Genomic DNA, 27,916 nt, shown 5'->3' on the forward strand with positions numbered 1-27,916 from the left:
TTGAGGCAGCCCTCTTTAGCACAGTCTGGCATTCTTAAAGCCAGGTGTTCAGTAGGTTTTGCTACCTCCAACTCAAATGCTTTTCCTTGAAATCTTTATTAGGTTGGTTCCAATAACCATCCAGGTCTCTGTTCAAACGAATTTCTCAGGCTTTTTCTAACCATTCTTTCTATGCTAGCTCTCTCACACACTATCCCAACAGAATGCTTCAGTGTCCTTGTAAACTCTTATTAGGCTCTGCATAATAAACACCATGAGCCCAAAACACTACCTTTGACTTAGTGAAAGCTTACTGTATCCAGCACTGTTTTTAGAGGCTTGAGCAACATGCAAAAATCCTTACTTTGTGGCATTTTAGCCACATTATAGTCTTATCAGGGGGAGACAGAGTAAACAACATATAAGCAAATTATATACTCCAGAAAACATATGGTAGGGTAAGTGGGATCTGGAGTCTTGGCAGGATAGAAAGGGGCATTGCAATGTGAAATGATTCCTTGAAGTGATCTTTGAGGATTTGAAGGAAATGGAGTAGGCAAGCAGACATAAGGAAGTGTGGCTAGAGGAAACAGCTAGTGCAAAGATTCTAAAGTAGGAATGTGTTTGCCTAGCCTGCATGAAGCCAACTGACTTGAGCAGTGTGATGGAGGGGAAGAGTAGCAGCTGGGGTCAGAAATTAAAGCCACAGCAATGCTTTTGATTTTCATTCCGAAATGAGGACCATTGAACAGCTTCAAGTAAAGGAGTACATGTCTCTTTGCTGCTGTGTTCAGAGCAGGCTAGAGAGTCGTGTACTAGCAGGAAGATCAGGTTATTGTGAAACTCTTAAACAAGAAATGATGGACACAAATTTGGCAGTCCACAGCATATAGGTGTTTTTAAAGCCACAGAAGGTGACCACCAAGGGACCTTATCTTGTCCTGGTGCATTTCAACTTCTGGCTTTAGAATATTTCTAACCTTTGATACTACTTCAGGAGACTTTTTTTTTTTTCAAGGCTGGTAGTCAAATTAAGAAGTCCCAACTTGTTTTTGAATATTAACTTGAGGATGGAAATATTTCATGCTTTGATTAGAGCCAAATCCCTTTTTTCAGAAGAGTGAATTAGCTTCTAAAAATAAATCCAAAAGAATGAAAATTAAAGATAACTTGCAAGACTGAACTTCTTGAAGGCAGAGCAGTAGCTTGTCTATCTTTGTATTTTCATGGTAAGACACACTGCTTGGCACATGAAAAGCAATCAATAAATGTTTAATGAAATCCAAGAATCTGAAGTAATCATAATCATAACACATCAAGACACAAAACAAAATTACAAAAGGAAATTTATTTCAAAAGCATAAGGAAACATTTACTTTTGAACAATGTGATAAACAGATGTCTTGCAAAAGAAAAACAATCATGACATGAAGTTTTTCATTCAAATTTTGAAGCAAAAGTAACCTAAGTTGTGCATTATTGCCTTAGGAAAGGGAAGGGGAACAATGAGGTGGCAAAGGAAGAAACACAGTCAACTCAATATCAAACTTAAAGTAGAGTCAATTCTGCTCAGCTTTGAATTTACAAATATTCTTTAAAAAAGAAAAAGAGGAAAAGTTACACTTAATGTTCAAATTTATATAACGGTAGTCCTAATACAATTCCTATACTTGAAATGGCTTTCGGCCACCTGGTCACAGTTTTCAAATAGCAATTCCAGATTCCTATGTCTGTTCAGATTCCAAGGGAGCTCAGGTTCAGCTCATTGTCTTTTGGAATGTTTAGATTATTGCCACCACTCCAAATCAAGCTGACCAATTTCTTATGCTCACTGGTATAATTCTAGTCTTCAAAAAATATTTATCCCATAAACATGTGCAGTAATTCTAACAAAGGGGTTTTGTTTTTCCCCCACTGTAAGGGTTAACAGTAATGAAGACACTGCCATTGGAATTACTAACTATTCCTCAAAAAATATGCCAAACTACTAGAAAATGTTATTCAGACATTGGATTTGAGTAGCAAACTTGGGGAGGGAATATTAACTGTGAAACAAAAATATATGAAACATTCAAATGCAGAGCAAAGGACCTATGCTACTAAAAATGCCCATGACATTAAACACTCCACAAACCCCCCATCTGTTTTTTAACCTAAAGATTCTATTGGCTAACTTATACAATAATTTTGATTAATAACCTGAGAAGTTAAAATCTTCAAAGTGGCAAAAGCAAACAGAGAGCATCCCTTATTATTGGTAGAACATGTTATCAAGTCACTTTTCCTGGATTGCCCTGGTTATTCAATTCCCAAAGTCTAAATTATTCTATGTCATCCTGTAGAAACCTATATGTACATCGGATTCAGTATTTTGGCTGTATTTCTCCAAAAGGGATCGCCAAACTCATCTTTGAAAACACAGCCTTTGTTTATTTTCAGTTTTAAATAACAATAATCATGTAAGTGCAACGGACTCAAAATCCCTCACCTCTGGGAAGAAAACCTAGATAACAAGTTAATAATGGATTCAGCCTCAAAAGGGTAATCACCATGTCAAAGATTACCTGTTCCTGGAATTTTAAAAAGTGATTTATGTTGTGTAGTCAGCATGCATATATATATATATACACACACACACATATATCTTATGTATGTATGTATATTATACATACACATTTCTATTCAAATAGTAAGATCCCATATTCAAAAGCTTATTATCACAATATATGGAGAAGAGTTAAGTAAGCAGTGCAAAGCAGCTTACATTCTCCTAAAAATGTAACACTTCTACATTTAAGTATTTTGCTCTTAGTACACTAGGTAGGAATGCTGAACCATTGCCTAGCAGCTTTATTAAAAAAACACACAATGAAAACCAAATGTTAAAATTGACCATTACTCTTCTCTATACATTGGGGGAAAAGGACAGAGGGGAGAAGAAAATCAGTAAGCTTTCAAAACTGATCATCTTTACCAGTTATCAGAAATAGAATTTCATTATATTTTAGATTTGAATAGCTCTCAAATTATTAAGATGTTTAAAAGATTCACAATATGAAGTCTGAATGATGATGATATTGCAAAAACAAGATTGCGCACAAAGCATCCAAAAATATCGCTGTGGTTTTACCTTGGACACAACCATGGTCTGTTACAAAAGTAGATCATACATACAAAGGTATAAAGAACAATAAGTTTTTAGCTGAAGGCAGCAGTCCTTTTTAAGGGACATCCCCGGCAATCCAATGAGTAGTAGAATTTAAGTATATTAAGCTCATGACGATGCTGAAGAATGTGATGTCTTATTCAGTAGAGTCTTCCCCGACTACGATTTCCTCGTGCTCCCCAACCTCGGCCACCTCTACTTCCCCTGAAGGCTCCTCTCTGCTCTACGAAAAAGCGAACAAGGGTTTAGGTCTTGCTCAGGACTTCACAGTACAGCAAATACAGCTCAGTGCTCTGAAGGAAGCAGTAGGCACTATAAAAGCAGCACTGGTATTCTGCTACACCATCCACAGATTCATCCTGTACATAAAACCAGGACAACATGTGTATCAAAGAACATATAACAAGGTGCAAAATATAGTCATAGTTGGTACTCAATTAAATGTACCCCATTAACAAAGATGTTTCAAGGTCACAATGTTATGATAACTATTTATTAGTTCTTTACTTCAGTGCCTATCACTATCACAGATAATGAAACTATAAAAATTTCTATACTTAGTATGAAATTAACAAAAAAGCCACTGGCTTTCAAAAGTTGGTGACATACATGTAAAATATCTTAAACTATCAATGATCAATTATGAAATATTAGGCTAGCTAGACGCTAGACTGACACAATTTTCCTTTCAAATGCAATAGATAGGCAATTTGTTTTGGGTCATCATATTTCAAGCACCAAAACTCAAGAAAAATATAGATATAAATATAGATGTAAATGCTGACAGCTTTTCTCCCTGCTTTATCAGCTATATGAGCTGCTCAGAGATGCTGCCAAAAAGTGATGATGTGTATACATATGATATTTGGGTTACTGATTATAAATTAAGCACATCTTTTGCTGAAAAATCAAGTCACGTGTGTCATATGGTAGAATAAGATGTTGACTCACTAGGCAGTCTCTTTTATAGCTCCAGAAACATATTTCTGAGGAGTCTTTCCAGTAAAGAAAATTGACTGAAGTTATCAGCAAGCCTGGACTTTCATCATACATAAATTAAGAGTCTCAAATTTCTAATTCCAGAGGTCAAATCTCTTCATTGAACTTTCAAACTTCCTCATTGCAGCAATTTTATTAGGAGCAAGAAAAAGAAACTGTGTTGCTATTTTTGGATCCATAATGTTGGATACTTGAAAAATTCCTATTGAGTTGGGACTGCAACCCATTTTTTTTGCCATTATGGCTAGAAATATAGTTACCTTATTTGGGTGATGTTTTGATAATATATGTTTTTTGCCTCCAGAAACTCTGAGTTAGAAAACTAACTAGATCTTTCTCCAGCTTAGCCAACATTTCTAATAGAATGGGATCTGATTCAAAGTCACCTCTCATGACACATTTTTCTAAGTTGATCAGTATGCACACCATTAAATGAAACCATTATATTTATTACTCCAGTGAACACATTCATAATATTACTAGATGTTCCGAGGGGAAGAATGCAGTGACTACGGGTGCATTCAGGTAGTTTTGCAACCTTTATGTAGCTATAACTCTGCATTTTTTACTAAGACTGGGCCTCATCTATTGCATGTCTGCACATTTCCCCCCACCATACTCATTATAAAACCTTAATTTTTCGGCCTAACTGGTTTGGCTCAGTGGATAGAGCTCGGGCCTGCAGACTGAAGGGTCACAGGTTCAATTCCGGTCAAAGGCATGTACCTTGGTTGCGGGCACATCCCCATTAGGGAGTGTGCAGGAGACAGCTGAATCGATGTTTCTAACTCTCTATCCCTCTCCCTTTCCCTTCCTTTCTGTAAAAATTCAATAAAACATATTAAAAAAACAAAACAAAAAAACCTTAATTTCTCAATAAATTTAACATCAACACACTTACTAAACATCCTCATCGATATCATTATTATTACCTATAAGCTAATAACAGACTACTAAAATCCACCCTTTCAATTGTTTTTCAATCAATTTTAATATGAGGAACTGGGTTCCCCTAAATTGGTCAGCTAATTACTTGATCCTGTTACCTTTTCTATACTGGCTATTTCTTTTTGATCTGCAACTGATATAGCTGTTATTACAGTACAAAGAGTCACCAAGTTTTCTTTTTGAAAGGCTTCATCCTGAGAGACCATTCAGCACTTCTGTGTTTTTCCCAGTGGTTTCAAGCTTATATTACTAACTTAAAACATCACTACTCCCAGTTAAAATTATGCTATAAAAATTTTTATATTTTAAAAAGATAAAAGGTAAAGGACACAAGTCACAAAATATAGAATGTTTACTACTTCCAGGTTACTGGGGAACTTTCTTCATAGAAGGACTACTAAACATGGGTATGTTTGTAAATGATTTGATTGAAAATACACCAGGAAGCTGAACTCAGTTGTGGGAACCAATACTATGTTCATAAAGTAAATAAGTGAGACATGGGCTAGTAAAACAATAAACTTGGATAAGGAAACAAAGTGTAAATATATCTGCATGGACTCAAAGAACAATCACAAATTATGGCTCCTTCTTTATGGTGAACAAGTTTAGGCCCATGGCACTGGTACAGTTTATTTTCTTTACAATAAACCTGTTCTATAGGGTGGGTGGTAATATTAACACTACCTGTTTCCCTAATAACACAAAAGGAATATATTTCCCAACCCTTCAGTGTATATGACTTAAAAAACATCAACAACCATTTAGTCTTCCCTGGAAAAAATAAAGCAAAGCATGAGCTTGGCTGACATAGAAAAGTAGAATTATGATGATTTTGCCAAATGTAGGTAACAAAATCTATTCTGTTTTTCTTTTTTGAGTGATTAATGGATAGTATTTATTAACATGTTCTGTAAAATTTTAAATTCAATACAATGGAAAATTTTATTAGCAAGTATTGCAATTGGGACATATTGCAAAATGCCCTGTTTTGTTTTTTTTTAAAATATATTTTATTGATTTTTTACAGAGAGGAAGGGAGAGGGATAGAGAGTTAGAAACATGGATGAGAGAGAAACATCGATCAGCTGCCTCCTGCACACCCCCCACTGGGGACGTGCCCGCAACCAAGGTACATGCCCTTGACCGGAATCGAACCTGGGACCTTTCAGTCCGCAGGCCGACGCTCTATCCACTGAGCCAAACCGGTTTCGGCTGTTTTGTTTTTTTTTAATGTAAATCATTTAATCCCATTATAAGAAAATTTAAAAATATAAACAAAATCTATTCTTAAAAAGACCACAAAACATTTTCCCCCCTCCAATTTTGAGGCAACAATAACATCCCAGAAAAAAAGAAATGCAGCATGCTTCTGATATGCAACATCTTCCTGATATGCTGTCATTTCCCCAAGGACAGGCATAAAAAAGGGGTAAAAATTCTGAGATAGATGGGCCCACCAATTCTAATCTGTAGTACTGCAAGAATATGCATAAGCAGATAATCAACTCTCAAATATAAAAACTAGAAGAACATTTACTCCTATTTTCTATTAAGAATCAGAGTTGAGTTTGCTTTGTATTCAATTTATGACAAACCCCCAATTACAAGTTGCGCCCTATAGAAATATTAAAGTATGGGAAAGTATTGTAATACTGAACACAAAAGATAATCATTGGGCATGCTTGTTTGCCCTTTGTTACTTTGCTGACTACAGAACTGAAGTTGTGACTCCTGGATTTTTGTCTTGGGTAAAAGGTTTTTCACGTTGATAGTTTAAAAAATATCACATACAATCTAAGGGTTTGCATTTTTCAAATGCATTATTATCATCCGATTCTCACTATCAGGCACAGGGCAGAACCCTCATGGAAACGCGAGTAAGTAACCTGCCCAAGTGAAGTAATACAATGCTCTATGTATTGCCATAGTTCTTGATTATGTTCATTAAATCAAATGACAGAATCTGATCTAAGAGTTGATTTTTTTTTTTAAAATATATTTTATTGATTTTTTACAGAGAGGAAGAGAGGAAGGGAGAGGGATAGAGAGTTAGAAACATCGATGAGAGAGAAACATCGATCAGCTGCCTCTTGCACGCCCCCTACTGGGGATGTGCCCGCAACCAAGGTACATGCCCTTGACCGGAATCAAACCTGGGACCCTTGAGTCCGCAGGCCGACGCTCTATCCACTGAGCCAAACCGGTTTTGGCTAAGAGTTGATTTTAAAAATGGTTTATTTTAAGACATCATATTAACTAGTAAAAGTGAGGACAATATTTGGACAAAAGTCTAAATATGCCTAAAGTAACACAAAATCCTTTCCATTTACAAAATGCTTTCACAAATATTATTTGAAGTTTTTAAGATCTCGGTGTTACACCTATTTTTCAGGTAAGAAAAGAGGCTGAGATGCACGTTTTCATATTATTACACAAGTAAAAGGATTCAGTGATCTTTCCCACACTAAAGTTGCTTCAAAGAAAAAAGGCAAAAAGCGAAAATAGTATTTAGTGTTTGTTCTGCAGCAAGCCATTATCTAGGCAGCATGCAACGAATAGTGAAAGTGGCTCCACCAAGTTCCTTTCCCAGGAACTACACTCATTCAGCATCTCAGTATCAAGCTGCCATAGCTTTGAACAGTATCTGTGAGCACCTGTACTCTACCTTGATTTTATGCATACCTGAGCAAGATGTGTTCTAAAATATCAGAAAAGCCTGAGACTTTGTAAAGGTGTTATGCTTATTTTAAAACTGGATGTAATTAAGCGTTTCAATTGTGGTGAATGAAATAAAGATGCTGTGTGTTGAATCAGCCTCTGTTCACCATTTGTACTACTTACACAGAGAATGTTGAAAGCTGCTGGTTACCATAGTTTCTGCTAGTATCAAAGTGATCTTTTACGTGGCATCCAGTAACAAAGTATACTGCTTGAGTGGGACTGATGCGTGTAAACATGGTGTGCATTTATCATCATTCCTGCTTTGACTATATGTATTATTTTTGTTTTTTATTAGAGGCCAGGTGCGTGGAATTTGTGCATGGGTAGGGTCCCTAGGGGCTGCCTGCGGGGAGGGGGAAGCCTCCCTTCCCCTGGCCGCCTGCTGCTGCTGGCCCTGCCCCCTGGTCAAACTCCCGATTGAGGGGACAATTTGCATATTAGGCTTATATAGGATGTATAATTTGGTAGGTTATTTTTTGGGTCTTGGAAGGCTCTAAAATTTTTCTACATAAATTAAACATAATTGCTTCGCTTCACACCATTTCGGCTTATGAAAGGTTTATAGGAATGCTCTACTTATGGATAGTGGGGGAAACTTGTACTGCAGAATTACTTCTGATTGGTAATCAAGGCCAATAACAAGTATGTTTGAGTGCTAGTATTATTAAACAAGAGGCCCAGTGCACGAATTCATGCACATTGAAAGGAAATTAATTAGAAGAAATATTTTAGAGGCCAGGGAGGGACCAAGGGAGGTTGGCTCCAGGGTGTGTCCAGCCCATCTCGCCCATTCCCGATCGGCCGGACCCCGGCAGCAAGCTAACCTACCAGTTGGAGCGTCTGCCCCCTGGTGGTCAGTGTGCATCATAGCGACTTGTCGAGCGGTCGACTGGTTGGACACTTAGCATATTACGCTTTTATATATATAGATGTCTTAAAACGAGATTTGTGGAGTCAATGATATTTTTGTCTATTCTTCGTTGAAAGGGACTATGAGGAAGTAAGTCAATGAGAAACAAACTTCACTTCTCATTCAATAGCCCTGGGAGAGAATAGATTAGTGGGAAACCCTTCTGGCACTAACAGCTGAAGCTGACAGGAAGACTGCACTCTGGGCAGCAGGGAGACCACAATGGGTCATATCTTCCTTGCCAGATGACACTTTAACATCTGACTCCATTTCTATGACTTCTCCTTTTGAAACAGTGTAGAAGACAGGAGGACAAGCAGTAGGCTGACAAGGACCAGGGGGGATCACTAACACCACATCTGCTAGAAGCTATAGCTCTATCCCTGAAGGAGAATGCACAGATTGTCTTGCCTTGAAGCTAGAACAGGGAATACCAGGAATGGATGGTTCATGCCAATTTCCTTTTTTTTTTTCTTTCTGTTGGCTCCTCTGAATACAAGAGGCATATTTTTCTTTTTTAAGTGCTTAGTGCTACATGCTTAGTTCAGTGAGCCCGCAAGAATGTGTCAAAAAGGAACAGGATCAATTGTTTCCCCAATAGCTCTAATTCCCCAAGCTAACTCAGAAAAATCACAGAGAACAGCTATAATACTGTATATAACTGATAATGAAAATCAAGTACAACACAATTTCTGTCTAATCTCTCATACTGCTTATACCCAAACGGAAACGCTCACCATAATTAAAGTTGCCCAAATTGCTGCTATATTTCCCACTAGGAGGATTATAAATCTGCCTTGCATCTCTTTTTGGTCCTGCTGGAGATTTCTTGGGTGGTGAACCAGAAGTTGTATCTTCAGTGGCTCTCTTTTGCCTATAACAGTAAAAAGAACCGCAATAAAAAAAATTGCATTAAACCAGAGGCACTTATAATTTAGCATAGGCACTCTAAAGATGATAGTCATACCAGAAAAAAGGAATAACATTCTGATGTCATCAAATTAACTGTGCCTTCGTTATGCAGACATTATCAAAAAAGATTTACAAGGCTTTAAAATAATCTAAAATACGTAGCTTCAAAGACTATATGCAAGTGACCCTTTTTGTAAAACTTGTCAGAAAGTCTAGTTATGCCACATGAGTACAAATAGGCTGAAAAATCTAGGGCTGTATTCCACCAGTTTATTTTATAAGTACTAGAATTAGATTTTGTATTTTAAGTCATACTTCTAATAGTCATATTTTAACATCTTATTAAGAATCATTTAATAATGTACCATTTTATACAGTAAATATAACATCTGAATTCACATTTTTATATTTGTAAATCATAAGTATTAGAACACTTAAATTCCTTTTAAATATAATTCTTACCCAATTTCAACCTTCTGTACAGGTTTCCAGGATAATGTTACTGTGCTCTTATAAGAGGGAGGAATGTGGAAGAGATCCTGAAGAGACAAAATTAGACAAGATTTCTATGTATTTGATGGTGAGTGGAATGGTTGGGTGGTGAGGGTAAGAAACAGAAAGACATCTTAAAGATTAATTTTAGGAAAGGAAGCTTTAATTTATCTTTCTTGCTCTTGTGCTGGTGATTAAGGTCCTAAAAAATGCTGCAAGAAAAAAAACTAAACAAGGACAATTTTGTTAAAAGTTACACCCCTATTACTACCCTGCTGGTGTTGCTCAGTGGTTGAGCATCGACCTATGAACCAGGCAGTCACATCTGGATTCCAGGTCAGGGCACATGCCCGGGGTTGTGGGCTCGATCCCCATTGTTGGGCATGCAGGAGACAGCCAATCAATGACTCTCTCATCACTGATGTTTCTATCTCTCTCTCCCCCTCCCTCTCCCTCTCCCTTCCTCTCTGAAGTCAATAAGAAAAGTATATATTAAAAATAATTCTTTTTTTAAAAGGTACACCTATTACTTATTAATCCCTTGTTGTGCACAACACTTAAGAAATTGAAGCTAAGTTTTTTCTAAATGTGATTTCAAGTTTCAGGATAAAATATCAATAACAGTTAAGTATTTCTCTTGCATATTTTTTAAGTAGTTCAAAAGTAGAACACTACTTTTCTAGCAAGCTTGGGAGGACTGGGTAAGAAAGGAATACTTATTACCTTGATTAAAACATTGATGTTATTTGTTATTTTCAATGCAACAACTTTAATCTTGTTCTGCAAAAAGAAAAAAACAATGCCAATAACTTTTACAATGCATATTTTATTACACTACTCTTTCAGAATCATTATTCCTATTTTTTTTACTATAAACCAGTGCAGAGATGGCAAAGAAAGCAAATAATCTTGACAGGTTAGAATATTAAAGTGTTATCTACAATCTACCTGAAAAAATGAGTAAGGGACAGGTCATATGCACATAGGAATTATTTAAAAAATAGTTTAAAAAACACACATCAGTTTAGCCCGACAGGTGAGGCTTAATGGTTTAGCATCGACCTATGAACCACGAGGTCACGTATCCACTTCTGGTCAGGGCACATGCCCAGGTTGAGGGCTTGATCCCCAGTGGGGGATGTACAGGATGCATCTGATCAATGATTTTCATCATGGATTTTTCTATCTCTCTCTCTCCCTTTCCCTTTCTCTGTGAAATCAATAAAAATATATTTAAGAATATAATCAGTTTAAGTTAAAGATAGACATGATAAAAACTTAAAATATTTCACTAGGATTGGGATGAAGAGTGATCAAAATAGATGAAACCAGGGAACCAAATATCCCAACACAAACAAACATAGTTTGGTATAAAATTTAATATTTTTCCTAATATTTTCCCCCAATTTAATATTTGGGTTTCAAAAAGATGAAATTAAAAATATGACAACCATCAATCAAATATTTAAACAATACTAGTATGTGCTGCTAATGAGACCCTAGTGAAAGATTGGTATGTATCTAAGTTTGGTAACATTTTCCACAAACATTGGAAACATTGAAGATATTGCAACAAAAATACAACTTAGCAAATAACTAAATATGTAGACAATCTTCTAACATCATGTATCACAACACAGACTTATAGCACTATTTCAAATAAAGTCGCATATTACATTTCAATGTATGAATTCAGTCTGAATTGGTAATAAATGGTGGCTATTATAAAAATTTCTTTGAAATGTGACCCAGTATTCCTACCTCATCTGTTTTTAAGGCCTCGCCTGTTTTACCCTGGAGAGCCAAGCGAAGTTGTCTGATATAAACCTGCAGGCCCCGTGCAAAGTACTGCAGCCTAAAGAAAGAGTATTTGTTAATTAGCAAATTATCACTTCAACTTTGTTTTCCTACTTCAACTTAGACAAAGGACACCTAAAAAACACAAACTGTATTGCCTTCTCAACAATTTCTGACTTCAACTAGTCATTTCTAGTTGGAAACACTTCGGAGCAGAGTAATATTAACTCCTTTTAGCATGATCCAGCCCATTTGTTTTCCTGACTGTTTTAGAATGAATATCTTCTGTATCATCTAATATGAGGTTCATATACGCATCATAACCAATAATAGAACCCTCTATCCGAGTATTCTCTTGTTCATAAAGTCACACCTGAATCTGAGATCTATTCTGCAAATACCTGAAGATGAGGTTGATGGGCTGCACCATCACCTGCAGTTTTTGGCCCTGGCCACAGTACACCATGTTGGAAGCTGACAAAACCACACTAACCCGCTAGAGTAACTTAAGTTGCCTGCTTCTGATCAAATGTTTCATATTAAACCTCTGCTTTACCAAAGAGTAGAGGACAGTAACAGATGATACAGCAGCTAAGCATTTCAAAATTTAAGATATAAATTTGTTAATTTGGGGTGTTAGAAAGATTAGGGAACCTGCCCAAATCATAAAGTGGGGAGAGCCAGAGCCCATTTTTGGGAAAAGTTCTTTTCCCCCATATATGACAGATGTTATATGTTTGCACCCATTTCTCTTTTGTGGCTCTTCCATTTTGTTCCAGTGGAGTAAGGCAGGGTGGGAAGACAGCTCTTGTAAAAATGAAAATAAAACCCAGGGAGCATCAGATAACCATCATCTTTGCCAAGGATTGGACTACTTCAATCATACATCACCTAATTTTAAAATCTTTGAGCTTTTCTGCATTCAGTTTGGCTGTTAAGAAATCTGGAAGTTTTCGGCCCAACTGGTGGAAGCTGTACAACAAACATTCCACATAACTGAACTGCAGCTTAGGTTCTTCATTACCAGCATTCTCCCCATTTTCTGCTTCTTCTGGAGGGAGAGGCATGTACTCCTAAGAGATGAAAATAGAGATATTTGCAATCTGTTCTAAATAATTATAAACATATATTAAACTAATTGTAGGGCATGCTTTTATGGTAAGGCATTAAGCATTAAAACGTACCAAGATCAGAAATTTAAGTAAGATATGTCTTTTAGATCTACTGGATCAATGATCTACACTGTCAATTCTCCATATTAACCTATGTTATAGTTGCTACTAATACTAATAATGACAATGAAAGTAGCTAACATTCATTAGGCACTCAATGTAGGTGGAATTCTGAAAGTGTATCTTTCCTATGGTGAAAGAGTTAGTCAACCTAGGTTCAACCTCTTAAGTTGATGATCTTAACCTACTAAATTATGCTAATTCCAAAAATCTTCTTTGAATATTAGTCCATATTCTCTAAGTATTGACTCTTTTTTCATTCAAATTACCACCAAAGGCATTTGTTAACAGTACTGTAGCACCCCAGTAGGTATTACAAATACTGGATGACTCCATTCACACTATGGACCTAATGCTTATCACTGCGTCATAACTGCTCACACCCAACAAAATAATTTGGTGACTCTGATGACTTTATCAGACGGCCTATTTTCTCCACAATTATGACTTAAATTTGACTTTATTTCCTAGTTGCTAAACCTACCAGGCCTTGGGCAGCAACCTGAATGGTGGAATATTTTGATAAAGGGCTAGCAGAAGGCCCTACTATATAAATCCTGTATTATACTTTTTACAAAGCATCAACAACAGAAAAAATGCCAAAGATTAAAAATAGATTTTTTTTTAAAGTAGAAAACATGTGGCCTGAGCAGCTAACAGCACTTGCTAGTATTGTCTAATACTGTAACTTCAAAATCTGGCTCTCCATAATCTAGAAATTAATACTACACTATTATACTCAGGGGCTATATAATTTTCATGGGGGAGGGGTTTCTTACCAATAACTTATCAAACAGTTTCCTTAAATTTGTTTCTAGCTTTTCCATGTCACCACAAAATGAACTCATTTCCGCCAACAGTTTCAATACCTAAAATACACAATTTACTGTTATTAGTATTATTTTCTTGAATGAGCAAGAACTATAAGGTCAGAGAGATTATGTGACTGGTCAAATCAGAATATATATCAGCTGTAGGGCAAGACCCTAAAACCCAGCTCTCAGAATTTTCAACAATCAAATATAATAAGGAAAAGAATATACATGATATTTTCTGCTACAGGTTAATGACAGTGCTAAATACAATGTAAAAATGACAAATACATTAACTAACTTGACAATTTGTAGAAAAAACTGAGAAAGTACTCTTAACAGCAAATAACAAATTTTTTAATCCTCATCCGAGGATATTTTTCCATTGATTTTCAGAGAGAGTGGAAGAGAGAGGGAAAGACAGAGAAATATTGATGTGAGAGAAACATCGATTGGTTGCTTCCTGCATGAGCCCTGACCAGGGCCCGAGCCCGTGATCGAGGTATATGCCCTTGACTGGAATCAAACCTGGGGACCCTTTGGTCCGCAGATCGACGCTCTATCTACTGAGCCAAATCGGCTAGGGCAGTGGTTCCCTTTGGCCATGCCCCACCTACGTATCTCTAAAATCCTGATGCCCGCCTGTGACAAATAATTCTTATTATTCAAAAAGTGAACTTCTATTCACATGGAGGAAGCCTAAAAGGCCATTAGCTTGGTCTAAACAAGCTTCCAAAGAACATGGCATCCATGAAAGAGAAAAATGAAAGAACGAAAGGACAGTTGAAGTAATGAGAAAGAAATCACTAAGAAATTGTAAAAAACAAACACACACAATGAAGTGATATGAAAAAATAGCAAATAAAGTTTCAAAACATATAATACAGAACTGAAATGCATACATATGTCAATATATACTGTATTTGAGGCCCCTAGAACCATAAGAAATGCAAAAAATTCACTGTTAATAACCATCTCGAATTGCCCCCCTTAAAAATCAAATTGCCCTCCTGTGGGATGTGTGCCCCACAATGGGAACCACTTGGCTAGGGGTTAGCAGCTAATAACTATCTACTAACACTTAGAGAGGGCCTCATTTACTATTAAAATTTAATCTCTGGTATTTGCCACTATTCTTGAGGTCCATCTTTGCTTTATTTAATCCAGTCTGATAAGCCAAACCGAGAACATTTGAAGCAAACTACAGTGTACAGTGAGTCTTCTCTACCCCAAAGACCTATGAGGAAAATACATTTCCATATTTCAGTTTGATTCAACAATCATCAAGTGCCTTTCAGAATCAGGCACTAGATTCTGGGGATATGGAGATGAATATGGTTAAATGTGGGGAGATAAGTAAATGTAAAGTATTACACATGCTGTGAAAAAATGTATATAAACATTAGAGCTGAGATACAAAGGAGAGAGACGGAGTAATCAATTCTATTGGAGAAAGGATAAAGGATATTTTGTGTTAATCCAGCTTAAATCTGGCTCTATCAGTTGAGGATAGAGATGGGAACTATCATTAGTTAAATACCTTATTTAAAAGTATTAAGGCTACAAAGGTAGAGACTGACTACAATGAAAACTACAAGCAGTGCTTTCCCATTACAACAACCTTTAATTGAATTCATAAATCATTCCTATGTAATTCATCCTAGGACAGATTACTTGCTAGCCATCACCAGACCTCTATTGTCTTAGAAATCGGATTTAAGTTTGTGGTTTATATTTTTATTAAAATAGGAGAATGGCTTTTCAGTACCAGAAGGAGAAATCTTCTCTTACCTCCAACTGTATATCAAGACCTTCCACTGGAGTAGTTAAGGAGCTGAGGTTAGGTAGAACCTGCTCACAGAAGTAAGTCACAAACCTTGTGGAATGCACATTCTTCTGTAAAAAACAAAAAATACTGAGTTGTCAAAAAAGGGAGACATATTCTCTCAAATATAACAGTAGAATGTCATTCCCCAAATGCTAACTGAGCACTACAGCATCAAGCACTGTGGCTACAAATACAATGCAGAGCACACCCTGGAGCACCCCAGAAATAAATCTTTGTTTTTTTAAATCCTCACCCGAGGATATGTTTTTATTGATTTTTTGAGAGGGGGGGGGGGCAATGCAAGAAACATCGATTGGTTGCCTCCTGTACGAGCCCCGACCAGGATCTAACCAGCAATCTTTTGGTACACAGAATGACACTCCAACCAACTGAGCCACTCGGGCAGGGCAACATCTATACATCTTTTAACTGTTGCAAATTTTGGGGAAGATTTTAGTGTTGAATTTCAGATTGTACATTTTCACAAAGGATAGATCCTTTAAACTTTTTTTTTAAACTATGGTATGCACATCCCAGAACACTGATAGCTAGAAATAGCACAAAGCCAGAGATAAAGAGCATATACTTAGAACAACAATCTGTTAGAAATTTTAATAAAAAAGGTTAAATTACTAAAGCAAGTATTTTAGAAACTCAGCCAAATTATAATTTATGATGCAAAATTCTCAAGACTTTAAAAGAAGTCTCTTAGGAAGACTTTAAAGAAACTTCTTGCCGCTTTGGTCTCTCACCAACCCTACTCAAGCCCCCATAAACTAAATATTGATTCCACTATGTTACCACTTTTATGCAAAGGTTTGAAGAGAGTGCTCAAGTGAATATCTATGGAAATATAAGCTGCCCAGCCAGCGTGGCTCAGTGGTTGAGCATCCACCTAGGAACTAGGCGGTCACATTTGGATTCCAGGTCAGGGCCCATGCCCGGGGTTGTGGGCTCGATCCCCAGTGTGGGGTCATCACTGATGTTTCTATCTTTCCTTCTCTCTCCCTTTCTCTCTGAAATCAATAAAAAAATAGTTAAAAAAAGAAGAAATATAAGCTAACAGAGTAATAAAAATAGCATCTATGTAAAACAAAGAGCTCACAGAGAAGAGGGGTACCGCCTGCCGAGTGCACTGTAAGAGCCTGTCCACACAGTCGGGATCTGATGGGTTGAAGGTTTGTTCCAGGTCAGCCTGTTCAGCCACCAACTCTACAAGTTGCTGTCTTCCACTCACTGTCTGTAAGCTCTTTAACCCAGACAGTATCTTCATGAACAGGACAAATTCTTCACCAGTCACATCTTCTAGGACCTGGAAAGAGATAGTAATTAAAAATAAGTGTCTTTACCACTTGAATGGAAAAGATCAGTATTAAAGCAGTGTAACATTTATTTCAGTTACTAAAGTCAGTTTGCTCTTAATGTTTCTGAAATACTAATGAGAGTATAACTTCTAGCTTCAGTCAATTTAACTTCAGAGTAGAACATTATTATCAATACTAGAGGCCCAATGCATGAAATTCGTGCAAGAGTAGGCCTTCCTTCCCCTGGCTTCCCTCTGGCCTCAGGCAGGTACCCAGGCTTCCCCTGCAGCCCCAGCCTCGTCTGGAAGGACGTCCAGTCTAATTAGCATATTACACTTCTATTATTATAGATGGGGCACAATGTTGTCTCCAAGGCGGCAAATTTGGTTCTTGGAAAATTTTAATTTTTTATGTCTAAAGCACAAATTTACATACAGTAAATAAAAAGATATACAGTATATCTGTGGCATTAAAAATGCCTGGAAGGGTAGTGAAGGAAAAAATAAGCCTAAAAAGGCTCTTTTGGGAGTGACAGCAAAATAGAGATTGAGAAATTATGTAGTAAACCAGATGCAGTTTCCTATATTTCAAAGCAGCCTCATTCACACCAATGTGGTAATTGCATACAAAATAGAAGACATATTCCACCAGATTATTAGTTGGAGCATAGGTAAAATATGCTGACATTCCCAGCTGAATAACTGCTCCTTTCTCTCTCATTGAAGAAATCTTATTAGTAAGCAAGTGAATTTTGGAATTTTCCTAAACATATAAAAAAGTAAATTATTCCCAAACTTTCGCACTTCATAAGTGAAAATTACTTGTGACACATCTTGATAATCTCAGCATCTATATTTATGCTAGATCTGGCGGCACACTCTTGAAGAGCTTAGTATGTCATGGGGTAGGACAAAAAAAAAAGGTCATTTCAATGTGATTTCATTTTTATTTTGAAACTATCCAGAATACTGAGATATTATCCTAAGACAGGTGGGAATTAGGTAAAATTTCCTGAAGGAGTCGATCTGTAGACTCCTGGAAAATGCATAAATTTTGAGGTTAGCAACCACAAAGGATTTAAATGTGATCACATCCCTTTAAATTAACACACATTCATCATTATAAGCAAGCAAAATGCAAAATATAAGAAAAGCTTGAAGTTCTACAATGGTTCTAATGGGATATGTCATTTTATATACATTGATGAATACTGCTAAGTTCAAATACGTGCTTTTGTTTTAGAGAAGTTTTATTAAATGATGACTGAAGCTTACCTTTTTGGATTCTGTTAGTATAAGTTCCTCTACTTCCTTTGTTAAGACTTCATCTGGTAAAGTCTTAAGTTTTGTAGAAAGGAATTTGATTGCTCGTTCTCTAACAATGTCTTCTCCTTGAAGGATTTGGCTGAATAAGCCACCTAAAGTCCCTGCAACATAGAATAGTTTTGTGTAGCAAGTTAATTCTCTATCATAATGAAGTTTTTAAATATAACTCAGTTTATAGTATTTCTTCTCAAGTGAGTTAACAAACATCCTGACTATCATTGATACTGGTTAAATTAGTATGAAGCTTCTACAGCTCCAACTGTAAGAGTGATCACATGCTTTCTTCATGGATTCAGAGTTAGACTGAGCATGACTTACCCTTTTTTAAAAAAACCCACATATTTATATTGATTTCAGAGAGGAAGAGAGAGGGAGATAGAAACATCAATGATAAGACAGAATCATTGATTGGCTACCTCCTGCACACCCCCTACTGGGGAAATGAGCCTGAAACCCAGGCATATGCTCTTACCTCCTGGTTCATAGGTCGACACTCAACCACTGAGCCACACCAGGTGGGCTTATCATTACTAATACTCTATAATAAAGATGTAATATGCAAATGGTCGGTTGTCCGGATCATGGATCAGGAGGGTGGGTCAGTGAGCTACAAGCAGGCAGCAGAGAGCTACAGGAGGGGGCAAGGCAGCAAGCTATTGGAGGGGCCCGGGGGGCAGAGGGAGCTACAGGAGGGCGGGGCAGCGGGTGGAGAACTACAGGAGGGCGGCAGCAAGCTACTAGCTACAAGTGGGCAGTGGAGGGCTACAGGAGAGGGCAGGGCAGCAAGCTATGGGGGGGTGGGGGAGCAACAGGAGGGTGAGGCAGCGGGTGGAGAGCTACTGGAGGGCGGCAGCGAGCTACTGGTGAACGGATTCGTGGGCAGGGCTACGAATAAATAAAACTCAGGCATTTTGGAACTGCTTTTGCAATTATTTCTGCTGGGTTTTCGACTCATAAACCTCTTGAGCTAAATAGCTTTTTAAAAAGAACACTTAGCCGAAACCGGTTTGGCTCAGTGGATAGAGCGTTGGCCTGCGGACTGAAGGGTCCTGGGTTCGATTCCGGTCAAGGGCATGTACCTTGGTTGCGGGCACATCCCCAGTGGGGGGTGTGCAGGAGGCAGCTGATCGATGTTTCTCTCTCATCGATGTTTCTAGCTCTCTATCCCTCTCCCTTCCACTCTGTAAAATATCAATAAAATATATTTAAAAGAACACTTAATATTTTTATGAAATAGATATGCGGGTGAATTGAAGACTTTATCCTTTATGAATTGTGCCAAAATCCCCAATTTTTAAGACATCAGACTAAGAAGAACAATTCAGAACAAGAAGTGGACTTACCTTTTGCATCCATCTTAAATATACTTAACAGGGCATTGTTCACTAAGTTAAATTCTGCAGAGTCATCTACAAAGAGAAAAAGTGGCACAATGCATAAAATAAGTGAAAAATATCATCTGCTTCATTTTCAAACTTAAGATTCAACATAGATTCTCATGGATTACATTGAGACACATAATTTAAGTAATTCTCTCAAGTACTGAGAAAATACATCTTCCTTAAAAAGGTAGAGAACCTGATATAGCATGCCTGGAAAGGTTTTATATTAAGATCGTACAATTATGAAACTATAGGAAACTGGAGGGGTGGGGATCATGATGCATCAAAATCCCCCAAAGAATCTAGTAATTTTGACTTTATAAATAGAACTAAACACAAAACAACACTAGAAATTAGATAATCACAATTCATTAAGTTTCAAACTATTAAATACAAGAGAATTTTATTTTTTTAAAAAAGCTAAAAACAGTCATTTCAGAGAGAAGTTACATATATTTAAATTGCAGATTTAAATACTATTATTTAAATGAATTTATTTATCTTTGGTCTTAAATCTTTATTGTTGAAAGTATTACATATGTTCCCCTCCCCGCCCATTGACCCCTTCTAGCCTGGAGAAGTTATATTCATTAAAAGGATAATGTTAATATTCCTTACCTGTTTGCAAAAGTTGGGTTAGAATATCTGCCACTCGGGGAAGATTTTCTCCAGTGGCAAATTGAGGAAGCTCTTTAATTGCTTGCCGTCGAATCTGGATATAATTTCAAACAAAAATTTAACCAAATACTATCATCAATAAAAACAACAAACCCAATCTTTAAAGAAAACTAAAACCACAGAAAAACTATAATTAGGGGGCAGATGAGTCACAAAAATATAAAACATGAAAATTCTAGCAGTTTCAGAAATAATTTGCTTCAATTTAACATTCAAGCTTCACAGAATAACTAAAATAAAATGTGGTGGGAAGGGACATTAAATATGATTGTCTGACTGAAGTAGACAGATTTGAGATTATAAACCATGGTTTATATATTGATTATACACAACTTTTTTTTTAAGGGCACATAATATGTATCCTTAAGAAAGCCTACAGTGGCAATGTCATACTTGTAACTATTTACTTTCCAATATTCAGTATTGACTACTTAATAGACATTTGTGAATATTTTGTGTATTTAACTCCAAATATGTGGTCTTGGCTTATTTAGTTTAACATAAAAATGTATGGGAGTTACAGCTAGCAAATTCTGCATGAAATGTTAATTCACAAATTTCATTTGAAAGTCATGAACTAATAGCTGAAAATTCTCAGGAACCTATATCAGCAGCCAGAAATGCTAAAGGCTAATTCTTCTTATTCTAGTTACCACATGCAATTATTACACATATCAAATATTTTTCTGCTATGAAAAATATTTAGGGTTGTTGAAACTATGTTTTATGATGTAATACTACTAATACTTTAAATATCTAAGGTAAGCATAAATTGATTGAAAACTAACATTAGTCTGATTTCATATGCACATTGTATAATGATTTATAAAATAATGGCCACAACCTATTTTTAATGAATAAGCAAAACAAAGTATCTTGTAATTCTATGCATTTTTCACAGTTGAAGGGTGGTGAAAGAGCAAATATATTTTCTCAAATGTAGAGAAATAGTCTGACATTGTGTCAAGCCATATTGCAGTACTTTACTGGGCACTGATATGATTGGTACTTAATTATATTAACTACGCACATACAATGTCTGGAAATGGTAACATCTGAAAACTTGTTGAAAACATCAATCATAAACTTACTGATACATCTTCATCCTCACAGAGGTCTAACTGTGCATTGATAGCAGAATCAGCCAATTCTGGAAAATGCTTAAAGAATTTTGGAATAAACTGAGCTGCTAATCTTTTTTCCTTGGTACCACCTTTCACACCATCCAATATCACTTGATAGGCATCTTTATGCTGAAAGAATAAAGCAGAAAAAAAACACAATTCTGAATGATGAAAAGCTAAACAAACTTGTTTGAATCTAAATTAGTAAAATTTTACAAAGGCTAAGCTTAGAAATAGGGCTTATTTTGGAGTGTTACTGCTTAAATTGGACGCCTACCTTCCTACCATCTGTTCCCTGCCCCCTGCCCACGAGTTATTTTGTGAGTAGGGAAAGAGAGAAGGATAACTCTAATTTTAAGTGGAAAAAGCAACTAAGCTTGTTGATGTACCAACACTTCTTCATTCTAGTGATTACTGACCCCAGCCTGGGACTGTATCATGCTTTAAAAATTGTAATGAATGTGGTAGAGTCGTCAAAGTATTGTGTTACATGTATTTAAATATATTTGTTTCCAATTAGCACTTTAAAGCAGGTGAAGAGAATACATTCCTGAAATTAAGCGATATCACAAAGGTTAGAAAGCTTTACTTTACCTCATATTTTAGAATATGAAAATAATTCATTCTATATAGCCAGCCAATTTTGGTTTAAGAAAGATTCACGTATTTAACTTTTTATTAGAATAATACATTCAAAGCTCATCTGTTTCCTTAAAAAAAAAATTCAGAAGTGCTCTCCTTCAGATACTCATGTCAACTAGTTCCGTATCCTCCTATACCCCTGCCTCCAAACCAGTCCTTTCAATAAATAACAATGATCAACCTGGCTAGAACAGTAATAAATATGGAGGCTACAGTTGCATCTCCTGTTTGGACATCAGGATAAAACTTTTAATTACTAGAAAACTTTAACCCTTAAACATTATAACAATTATACCAAATGTGTAAACAGCATAGTGTTTACTCTGTATAAGGCAATTCGCTAAGTGCTTTAGATATGTGAGCATACTTCAGGCCATCAAGAGGGGAATAACTAATAAATATCCAATGAATTATAGAATCACCAATGATTTAATTAAATAAAGCAGGATGCAAAGTTACTGAGGTACAGTAGAATCTCAATTAATCTCAATTAAGGACATTTCCTTATTAAGTAATCAGAAATAAAGTGTTCTATGTATCAAAAGGTTAGGTCTTATATTGCCAACCTACTTAAAAAACACATTCTAAAAATCAGTTCTAAAAAAACATACATTCCATAAAAAAAGACACCAAAAGAATGAAATATAAGTCAGTAAAGTTTGTACTCTTCCACCCTGAAAAGCCAGTGTACTCCTGTGTAAGGATCTAATCTTAGAAAACCCTAAGTGCCACAGTCCCTTAACAGGTGTTTGTATTTTGTCTTGTTTTTTAAACTTTAAAAAAATTTGACTACATCAAATTAAGTATTTACTCTTTAATATTAAATAAATTCATAAACATCTGAAGCACAATTTAAAATAATGATGGGCCACAGCTCTATTATGGCTGGTCAGAAGCCCTGGGCAGACAGAGCACGGTGGAAAGGGGGTCAGAGAGGTAAAGGAACACAGAGCAGGGGAAGGAGAACTGAAGGAGCGGCAGATGCAGAATGGGGAAAGGAAGGCTGAGTAAGTAGGTAGAACACAGGAGCTAAAGAGGAAAGGTGACAGAGGGATTGGAAGGTTTTGAGGTATTAAATCATGCTTCATTTAGAATGTATCAATCGCAGTTTGCTTATCAGAAAATACATGTGCATGGACTGAGTGGACTGCCACAGTTCAAACCCGTTTTATTCAAGGGACAACTGTAAAAGGATTTAACCCTTAACTTTAAGTGTTTTTACAATTTAGTAAGGGAAAAAGAAAAGTCCTCAAATGAAATAAAATACAAATATGAAGTACTATAAATGAATACATAGTGCCAAGGAGGTTAAAAAAAAGAGAAAGATATGATCTGCTTGAGGAAAATTAGCTGACAAAACCTCAGAGAACTTATTTAGTATTGACAGTAGTGCCAAGGGCACTCCCTCAGTGAGGCAGCAACGTGAGCAACTGTGGTACTCAACTCTTTGTCAAAGGGTGAAAATAAAAATAAAAGTTAGAAGAAAGTTCTAGACTAAGAAACTCAAATATGGTCTCAGAAGTGTCCAGATAGGTATCTATCAGGAAACTTAAGTCTTTTTTTAAAAAAAACAACACACACATATTTTTATTGATTTCAGAGAGGAAGGGAGAGGGAGAGAGTGAAAGAAACATCAATGATAAGAGCAAATCATTGACCAGCTGCCTTCTGCACGCCCCCAACTGGGGATTGAGCTCGCAACCTGAGCATGTACCCTTGACCGGAATCGAACCTGGGACCCTTCAGTCCGCAGTCCGACCGACGCTCTATCCACTGAGCCAAACCAGCTAGGGCGAAGAAACTTAAGTCTTGACTGTAAATCTAAGTTAACATGAAAATCAGGCTTTGCTACACTAAGAATGAAAACTTTTTTCTCTCCTTAAAAAGAAAAGAAAAAAATAAAAGACAAGCAGTGTCCCTTCCACTAAGTTGGCTCTTGCTTTTGTTAGTTAAAAGTCACAAGTAGAATCCTAAAACCCACCATCCTCTTTTGCTGAAGTTTTAGAGATTTTTTTCTAAAAGGGACGAAGTATTACACAAGAGAGAATTTGTAAGCATTACGGTTTAGTTGAGCTTTAGGTCCCTCAGAATTCACTTCATTAGGCAGAGGTCTTTTTGTCTTAAGTAGTTGCTTGACAGCTGTCATTACAGTATCATGAAGGTACTGATCTCCCATCATCAACAGGGAACTGTGCTAAAATTTTATTGCCCAGCACAGTGTCTGCTACATGGTAGGCACTCAAAAAATGTACTGAATAAATAAAATCGTGGGCCCTCAGTGAAGTCTGCAGGAAAGATGCCTTTTCTGCTTTTCACAAACTTATGGCTCCTAAGCACTCTTCCTAAATTAAAAGCAGATTTTTGCTTTGAGAAAGACATTTTTGACCTCTTGAGGGAGATCAATCTAATCTGGTAGTATTTATAATTAAAGATGACATATGAGGGGAATGCAAGCAATTCTCAATTATCCATTATACTGCACAGATAAATTCTAGTTTGGCTTTCGTTTGCCCTATCGTACACTGTAAATTGGTGGCTGTCTACCGTTTTTCTACTCCAGCAAAAGGGTGGGAATAGTCAAGATCTGGAAAAAGTCCCATCAGGGCCATCAGTACATGAGTGGATAAAAAAGCTGCAGTACATTTATACCAGACTACTACACAGCTGTAAAAAAGAAGGAACTCTTAAACTTTGCAATAGCATGGATGGATCTGGAGAGTATTATGCTAAGTGAAATAAGCCAGTCAGAGAAAGACAAAATACTGTATGATCTCACTAATGTGTGGAATCTAATCAACAAAATAAACTGACAAACAAAATGGAATTGGGAGCCAGAGGAGAGGTGAGTGGGGTGACTGGATAAAGAAGGTGAAGGGATTAGCTAAAGAATATATATACAAATACCATGGAAATGGACAATAGTGGGGTGAAGACCAAGGGATAGGGAGGTGGGGGTGGGTGGAGGTGGGCAAAAGGGGGGAAAGGGGGACACCTGCAATAATCAACACTGCAAAATTAAAAAAAAATGAAGGTGGAGATATGGGACATCACTATGTATATGGTTTCAAAGTTTCCCTACAAGATTCCTGATCCACCTCTTTGGCAGAGCATCATATGCAAACCGACTGAGAATCACTGTTGTAGCTTCTACCCATTCCCTCTGCTGATGTACAATTTTAGGTAGAACAATCCTATCTAATAAAGAGGGGATATGCTAATTAGATTGGACATCCTTCTGGATGACCTTCCAAAAAAGGCCGGGGCTGCGAGGGAAGCCTGGGTCCGGGTGCCTGCTGGCGGCCCGAGGGAAGCTGGGGTCCCAGGTGCCGGCAGCCGGGGAAGGAAGGCTTACTCTTGCACGAATTTTGCGCATCGGGTCTCTAGTTTACTATAATCTTCCCCAACTCAGCCACAATGAATGAGAATATCTTCACTACTACCTCTTTCTAGGAACAACAACAAAATCGAACTATGATTGACCAGTTTTTCCCACCTTGTCTTATTAGGCAGACAGTTTCTCCTCCACAGCTGATCTATAACCCACACCTTACATTCATCTACAACAGGCAGCTTATATTTCTCATTAGTGACGTCAAAATTCCCTACTGAAACGGCAACTATGTAAGGAAGGAAAATCGTGATACTTGAAACTGTATATTTACAATTCTAGATTAAGCTAAAATAAGGTTCCAACACTTCCCCCTCTTCGGCTCAGAAATGACACATGTCCAGAGACGGGACCGTGAGGGGGCAATACCACAGCTTAGCTAACGTTAGTAGCTCTAGGATCGTCCACTTCCTACTTCCAGCAGAAGAATCCCATGAAGTTCCAAGCACTGAAAATATAGGTGGCATGGGATTTCGGACAAAAACGGTCAAGATAACCCTCCGGGAGAACCTGGTTCTTTTCCCAAGAGAACACAAGCACACGCATAGCTAGCAACTCCTCAAGGTCCCCGCCCCCCGGGGCTGGGAAACTCACAAAGAGGCCACGGCTGGTGCGGACAACCACACTCCTCCAACTGCGTCGGGGCAAACGCTGCAGACAGACCTGCTGCCCGACACCTCTATTTATAACGCTGCACTCTCCTTCCCCCTCCCACTGCCCCTGCTATATTTTACAACCCTTTTCATTAAAAATAAAATAAAATAAAACCTATCTTCCTTATTGATTTATCGCTAGTCTCCCTCTTTAAGAATACATCCCGGCAGAGCGCCGGTCAGTCCATCTTGTACCTGCAGCGCCCGGCACAGCGTCCCGGTGAGTGGTAGGCGCTCAAATCAGGTCCTGAATAAATGAAATCCCAAGCCCTCACTCAAGTCCGGGCGAAAGGCTCATTTTCTTTCTTTTTTGCCCCCTGCAAACTTCTGTCTCCTAAATGAAGAGCAGGTTTTTATCTCAAGAAAGACATGTCTGACCTCTCGAGAACTCTTCATCTAGTCTTTGGAGGGACTGAACACCGGGAAGGAGGAGGAAGACTTAGGCTCGGGGGGAGAACTACCGGGAGGCTGAGTTAGAAAGCGCCACGGGGAGGAAAGGCTGCCCCAGGGAGGCGGAGGGGGGCCGCGCTCGCCCTGGGGACGCCGGGGTCCACCCTCCCAGACCGGGGCCCACCGCGACGAAACAGCCAGCGCGGCCGGGCGCTCGCGGGACAGCGCAGCGCGGTCCCCCCGCCCCGGCCCGGGGAGCGCTCCCGAAAGGCCGCGGAGCGCAGGGCCCTGCAGGCCGCTCGGGGACCTACCTGGCCCACTTGCTCCGTGGCATCGGCTAGGATGCCATAGTTGCGGTAGAGCTCCTCCACCGTCGGCATGGCGAGCGACAAGCCGAGGGCTCGCTCCTGCGGTCGTCGTTGTCCTCGCCGGCTCCACCGCCGCCCCAGAAGTTCCTGCCCCAAGCCCGCGAGCCGCACTATGAAGCCTCTAGCAGCCGCCAGCACCGCCTCCAGTCGCCGCGCACTGGGAGGCTCCGCCCCCAACGCATACGTAACGACGTGCGCGTCGGGAGCGGCTTTATTGACAGCTAATGCACAGCCTGAGGTTTTATTGCCCTCTAACGCTGGGAGGTGCAAAAGACGGCAAGCACGATGTCTTTGGGGAGCACTGCGCCTGCCTAGGAGCTTTTTGGTTTTGAGGGCAGGAATGTACAAAGTTGGCCAGAAAAGTGACCTTAACGGGAGAAAAATAGAATGAGGGGAGGGCGTTCAAGCTGTATGAGATAAGTCATAAACTCTATTTCCTCCTGACTCAAGAAAGATAACAAATCTCTAGCAATAGGAGGCAGTGGGTTCAGTTTAATTAATTAATGAAAAACCAAATGCTGTTAAAAAAATAAAAACTATGTCCATCAATCTAAACAAATCTCGAGGTGAAGTTTAGCCGGATGGAGAAGTTCGTTTATTTTTGCTTGCTTCCAGAGTAAAGTTAGGGCCATTTGATGGTCTCTGATTACAAGAGGGTAATAAATACATGAAACCATATGCACTTACTGGTAAGAGTCTCTAAAATACAAGTTTAAAATTTAAAAATGGAAGTTGTAAAAACAGGTATAAAATAATCACTATGTAAACAAATGACTTTAATAAAACAGCCAGTTATTTTATCAGCAAAATGGGTTAATTTGGGAATAGCATAGGATAAGGCTTAGCAAACTGTAGTAAAAAAC

The 27,916-nt window shown here is 37.9% G+C and overlaps 1 protein-coding gene and 1 pseudogene across 3 annotated transcripts; both read right to left on the bottom strand.

Moving 5' to 3' along the window:
• Positions 1-1,308: 1,308 nt before the first annotated feature.
• API5 (apoptosis inhibitor 5) lies at positions 1,309-27,219 on the bottom strand. Of its 2 annotated transcripts, none has more exons than XM_080687400.1 (14): positions 26,997-27,219; positions 21,580-21,741; positions 20,429-20,522; positions 19,772-19,837; positions 18,378-18,529; positions 16,905-17,111; positions 15,763-15,867; positions 13,939-14,028; positions 12,819-13,000; positions 11,892-11,985; positions 10,854-10,910; positions 10,101-10,177; positions 9,464-9,600; positions 1,309-3,368 (listed from the first exon to the last, which is right to left on the bottom strand). In XM_080687400.1, exons 1-14 carry the CDS (start codon positions 27,063-27,065, stop codon positions 3,286-3,288), a joined length of 1,575 nt encoding a protein of 524 aa, XP_080543526.1. In that variant the 5' UTR covers positions 27,066-27,219; the 3' UTR covers positions 1,309-3,285. The 2 variants fall into 2 exon arrangements, with proteins under 2 accessions (XP_080543526.1, XP_080543527.1); XM_080687401.1 differs by having other exon boundaries at positions 1,309-3,363; positions 26,997-27,211.
• Positions 12,120-12,393, bottom strand: LOC308234835 (small nuclear ribonucleoprotein E-like; annotated as a pseudogene). The gene has a single exon. The product of its transcript is annotated as a small nuclear ribonucleoprotein E-like (transcript).
• Positions 27,220-27,916: the final 697 nt, after the last annotated feature.

Source organism: Plecotus auritus (assembly GCF_963455305.1).
Source record: "Plecotus auritus genome assembly, chromosome: 9".
Classification (NCBI taxonomy): domain Eukaryota; kingdom Metazoa; phylum Chordata; class Mammalia; order Chiroptera; family Vespertilionidae; genus Plecotus; species Plecotus auritus.

What these genes read in the sequence shown, in the direction of transcription:
- API5 (XM_080687400.1), bottom strand. Translation starts at nt 27,065, where the DNA reads ATGCCGACGGTGGAGGAGCTCTACCGCAACTATGGCATCCTAGCCGAT. An exon ending in AACCCAACTTTTGCAAACAG is followed by an intron (nt 19,838 to 20,428) that starts GTAAGGAATATT and finishes TTCTCTTTGTAG; the next exon opens with ATGACTCTGCAGAATTTAAC. An exon ending in TACTAACAGAATCCAAAAAG is followed by an intron (nt 17,112 to 18,377) that starts GTAAGCTTCAGT and finishes ATCTCTTTCCAG; the next exon opens with GTCCTAGAAGATGTGACTGG.